The sequence below is a fragment of the Protopterus annectens genome, chromosome 3.part0 (genome assembly GCF_019279795.1).
Source record: "Protopterus annectens isolate FY-2018-M chromosome 3.part0, PAN1.0, whole genome shotgun sequence".
Lineage (NCBI taxonomy): Eukaryota > Metazoa > Chordata > Ceratodontiformes > Protopteridae > Protopterus > Protopterus annectens.
In genome coordinates, this window is record NC_056731.1 from 1,547,459,002 (window position 1) to 1,547,464,324 (window position 5,323).

Sequence of the window (5,323 nt, forward strand, 5' to 3'; positions counted from 1 at the left end):
TGTTACTACTTTCTTTTACATTTATCTATTACTTATGTTATGGTTATATGTTGAAATGTATCCTCTTACATCTTTGTTTTCCAAATTTACTGTATTTCCTCATTTTAAGAAAGTGAAACCACATGCCAATCACATTTCTTTCTTATTGCTTCCTACTGTAATCTGTAGGAAGCCAAGTAGTAATGTTGTGGATGGTTTTGAGGAAGAAAGGTTATGGTCTCATGTAAGAAATTAACTCAAATGTATGTGGTCTAATTCTGAAAATCAAATCATCTGTGCTTTCAGTTAGCAGAGGCTTTTGTTTGAATCAATCTAGATTTATCCATCTGTTTATCTGGGTTCCTATGACTTCATCGAAATGTCAAATCACCGACACTCACCTCTTCGACACCAAACCATCGACTTTCATATCATCGACAATTCCGGTAAGCGATCTTCCCCCTTACAGGACCCATGGTAGCACTTGTTCCTGTGTTACACCGAGTAGGGTTTACGTGATTCCGTATAATTTACCTTGAAAGTGCTACCATGGGTCCTGTAAGGGGGAAGATCGCTTACCGGAATTGTCGGCGATATGAAAGTCTGGTGGTTTGGTGCTGAAGAGTGGAGTGTCGTTTTGACATCATAGGAACTCGTTTATCTATCTATCTATCTATCTATCTATCTATCTATCTATCTATCTGTCTATCTATCTATCACATCTGTCTGTTGATCTATATTTGTCTGTCTATCTATCTATCTATCTATCTATCTATCTATCTGTCTGGCTATCTGTCTATCCATCACTATATACAGATCTGGCACCTTTTAGTACGTTCTTACTGGTTCTCCATTGTAGGACTTGGTTATCTTTTTGAAAATTGGCTCTTAATTTCCTGAAACACATGATGTAACTGTAGTGCTATCATAAGGGAAGAATGTGCTAAATGTTCAGCACAGGATAAGCTTAATATAATGATGACACTAGGGACAACATGTAGCCAGAGGTCAGTGCAGGAGCAACTCAGTGTCAGCTGTATAGCAGCAGTGATACCAACACTGTTATTATGTTATGTTATCCCCAACGACTGCTTCTAAACTAAGCACATCACACGATTTCCTTATTACTATTCAAGAAGTGGAGATACGCATGACATAGAATGTAATGATGCCCCCAGTGACACCCTGTACACAAAGCTCACTTCCTGGTCATTTTATTACTGCTTGTATAACAGTGATACCCATGGTGTAACATGTAATGATGTATCCGGTAACAGCTTCTATACAGAGTTTAGCACATGATCACCTTATTGCCAATTTAGCAGTGATATCCATGGTGTAACATGTAATGTCCTTAGAGACAGCCTGTAAACAAAGTCTAGCACATGATCATCTTATTACTGTATGGGTAACCGTAATAACAGTGGAGTAATATATATTCATATCCCTATAGTCAGCTTGTATTCTGAGCACAACATACAATCACCTTATTACTGTACCTATAGTAGTGATACCCATGATATAAAATGTTATATCTTACAGTCAGCTTGCATGCTGAGGACAGCAATCAATTACCTCATTGCTGTCCATATAGCAGTGTTGTCCATGGTGTAACATGATATCCTCACAATTAGTTTTTATGCTGCCCACAACACACACTCACCTTATTACTGTACATATAGTAGTGAGATGATGCAGTATATTATGATATCCTACACTCAGCTTGAATGCTGAACACAGCAAACAATTAACGTGTTAGTGTCCATATAGCAGTGTTCTCCATGGTGTAACATGTAATGATATCCCCACTATCAGTTTCTATGCTGCCCACAGCACACAGCATACAATTATCTTATTACTGTTTATATAGCAGCATTTTCCATGATGTAACATACAATGATATCCCCACAATCAGTTTCTATGCTACCCACAGCACACAATCACCTTATTACTGTACATACAGTAATGATACAATGTAAAACATTATGATATCCTACAGTCAGCTTGCATGCGGAACACAGCAAACCATTACCTTCATTACTGTCCATATAGAAGTGTTCTCTATGGTGTAACATGTAATGATATTCCCACAATCAATTTCTATGCTGCCCACAGCAAACAATTACCACATTACTGTCTAGACAACAATGTTCTCCATGGTATAACATGACATCCCCACTATCTGTTTCTGTGCTGACCATAGCAGACAGTTATCTTTTTACTGTTCACATAGCAGTGTTCTCCATGGTGTAACATGTAATGATATCCCCACAATTAGTTTCTATGCTGCCTATACCACACAATCACCTTATTACTGTCCATATAACAGTGATATCCATGGCATAACAATGTAATGATGTCTGCAGTGATAGCCTGTACACAGAGTTCAGGATATAATCATCTTATTATAGTCTGTGTAGTGGTGATACCTCAGGTATAACCTAATGATGTCCTCACAGACATGTGCAGTATCATTTCCTAGGGAGTAGGTTCAGTCCCTACTACACTCAACAGTAGAGGAAACAACAGTTGAGGAGTGATGCACATAGCAGCTGATTACATGCAGACTGTGGAGCAGTATCTAACTAACAAATCTACAGTACATTTCTGCATTTCATTTTTTCATCAGCCTCTATAGTATCTGAGGCCTAAGAATGATTGAGCAAGTGTCAGAGTATTACATTCCATTGCTCTTTACCCCAAATACTTATTACTGTGTTATAGCATCATATCAATCCACTGTCCATGTCCTAGACTAAAAGAGAAGTCCCAAACTTCAGCCCAGTCTCACTGATGGTTCTCAACATAACTGACAGCACACAGCCTTATCATGTGTATTATGTATGATCACCTGAGCTGTATGTACTGCACTGGACATTCATAATAAATAGTGTTGTGTTGGCAATGTGGCATTACAGTGAATGTGTTGCTTATGGTTTGACCACAGCAGAAAGGTAAGATAGCTCTACAATACTACAGAAAGAGACCTAGAGTTGCAGCATACATGGCAGTTGCTGCAGAGCAACATCAGAGGCATTTTTACAGCTTTGAAGGCTGTAATTGAATTTATGCTGTGACAAATTAAAGAAAAAAGCACACACATGAAAGTGGCTCAGGGTGAATTGTCAAACAGCTTTTAAGGCTCCTGGCTATATGGGTAGCAGCACTAAGCTAGGTTTTTCAAGACTGTAAAATAATTGGAGCGCATTCGTCTTTTTTTGTGTAGCTAATTGTACATCATAACAGCTAGAACTCTATGCATTGTAAAGAATCACAACTGAGTTTCTCCCATCATACCTACTTGTTATGTACTCTCACGTGGATATCAAAAGTCACTGCTCTCAAGGTAAATGTTTTTCTTCACATCCATGAGTTGAACACAAAACAAACTGGTTATCATCAGAGACCTGATCATAATTCTCTAGGCCTCAGATATAGGTTATCTTCATTCATTGATTCATTCATATATGTGTGAATGTATATAATTATCTGTCTTTCTTGTCTGGCTGTCTAATGTTCGATCTAGCTAGCTATATATTTTATGTAAGTGGACTAAACTAGCATATTAAAGCTGCACACATTGACATACACAGTAATCTGTAACCAGTGAAATCTGAACACATATACGACAGTGTTGAAAATAGTAATTATGATGATAATTGTAGCACCAACAGGAACTTTTTTGGTTCATTTCCTTACTACATTTATTGTCTGAAAATTATATACACAAACTGTTTTAACCTATATGGAAATTCCATAAAGGTAAACCACACATAATCAAACTTAAATGTTTGAGTCAGAAAAATCTTTTCATTTTTTTCAAAGGGCTACCCCCTGCTAATTATATATACCAGCTCCAAGATCTCACTATAGTGGGGAAAGGGCAAATTCCTGCTGTTCTGCAGTCTCATCAAAAAATGCTTGTACTTTTTGAACGTCTGAACAAATAGTGAATAAAATGTAGTTAACTTGTATATATCTATCTACCTTTGATATATCTACCTATACATATATATATATATATATATATATATATATATATATATATATGTGTGTGTGTGTGTGTGTGTGTGTGTGTGTGTGTGTGTGTGTGTGTGTGTATGTGTGTATGTGTGTGTGTATTACTCTGTACAAAACTCAACTTGCTGAAACTCATCTTATCAAGACTTTCTATCTAAACGAGCAAAATTCAAAGAAAAAACATTACATCCTCCATATCGGGGGTTGTGGCCCAGCTGATATATAACAACGCCACAGTTACACTGTTGTGGAAGAAAGGAAAAAAACACTCCAAGTGCACCACCAGCTCACAAAATCCATGTAATCCAATATGTAGTAAAACAAATTGCAATATTGCTTATACAGCTTTAAAAGATGCATACCAATGATAACGAAATATTTAAAAATGTACAAAAACATTTCTTAAGCTTTTTCTTTGAGATTTGCTGGTTTAGATGAAATGAGTTTCAATGAGTTAGGTTTAGAAAAGCTGAGTGCACACACACACACACACACACACACACACACACACACACACACACACACACACACACACACACACACACACACATCTATTCTTGTCAAACTTTAATTATTAATCACATTTTATCTTTATTCTAAACATTATATATTGTTCTTGACAGGATTTGTTTGCTAGGACAAGTCAAAATAACACCATGTTAAATAGGTAAACAAAGGAATGGCAACTTTCTCTTAACTCTTTTGCAACATAAAAAATGCAATACCTTTTCATAGTCTGGAATAGGGTTCCTGTAGTTTAACTGTAGAAAATTTCCTATAATAGGTACAGCCCATGGTCCTGGGGGAAATTGTCTTGGCCTTTTCCATTTCCAAAAGAAAAATGTCACTAACAGAACAATTATAGCAACCCAAAAATGTAACATTATTGAAAGACAATCTGATAATCTGACCGAGAAGGATATTCTGCAGTTCAGACCTTGATATCTAGTTTATGAAGTATCTGCAGTCTGAAAAAAAAGAAAAACTTCTGTTTTTATATATACTTGTCTTGTCAACTATTTTTTGGCATTTTTTTCATTCTGGAAACATTCCAGCCTATCCCGCCCTAATTAATGATAGTGACCTAGTTTAGATTTGTACCTAGTACAGAGAAAGTAATAATAAAGTAATAATAAACAAAACAAACATTTACTGCTGTGAGTCATAGACATGCACTTCTTTTCATATTCATGTGTCTATTTTAATTTAATGATCTTTTCTGACAAGGCAGCAGCTACAGCAGGACTCATCCCAAAGTTACAATTTAAGTAATACCTGCATGCCTCAGGCAAGTATAGGAATGTTACCATTTAACCTGAATACA

General features: G+C 36.3%; 1 protein-coding gene across 1 annotated transcript in view; it reads right to left on the reverse strand.

The window, feature by feature from the left end:
- Window positions 1-4,981, reverse strand: part of LOC122797109 (cytochrome P450 2J5-like) — a 276,891-nt gene extending 271,910 nt beyond the window's left edge. Inside the window, exon 1 of the mRNA XM_044065906.1 lies at window positions 4,725-4,981. Within this exon, the coding sequence (XP_043921841.1) occupies window positions 4,725-4,883 (159 nt within the window). The 5' untranslated portion in view covers window positions 4,884-4,981. The remainder of the gene's footprint in view (window positions 1-4,724) is intronic.
- Between the last annotated feature and the right edge of the window lie 342 nt (window positions 4,982-5,323).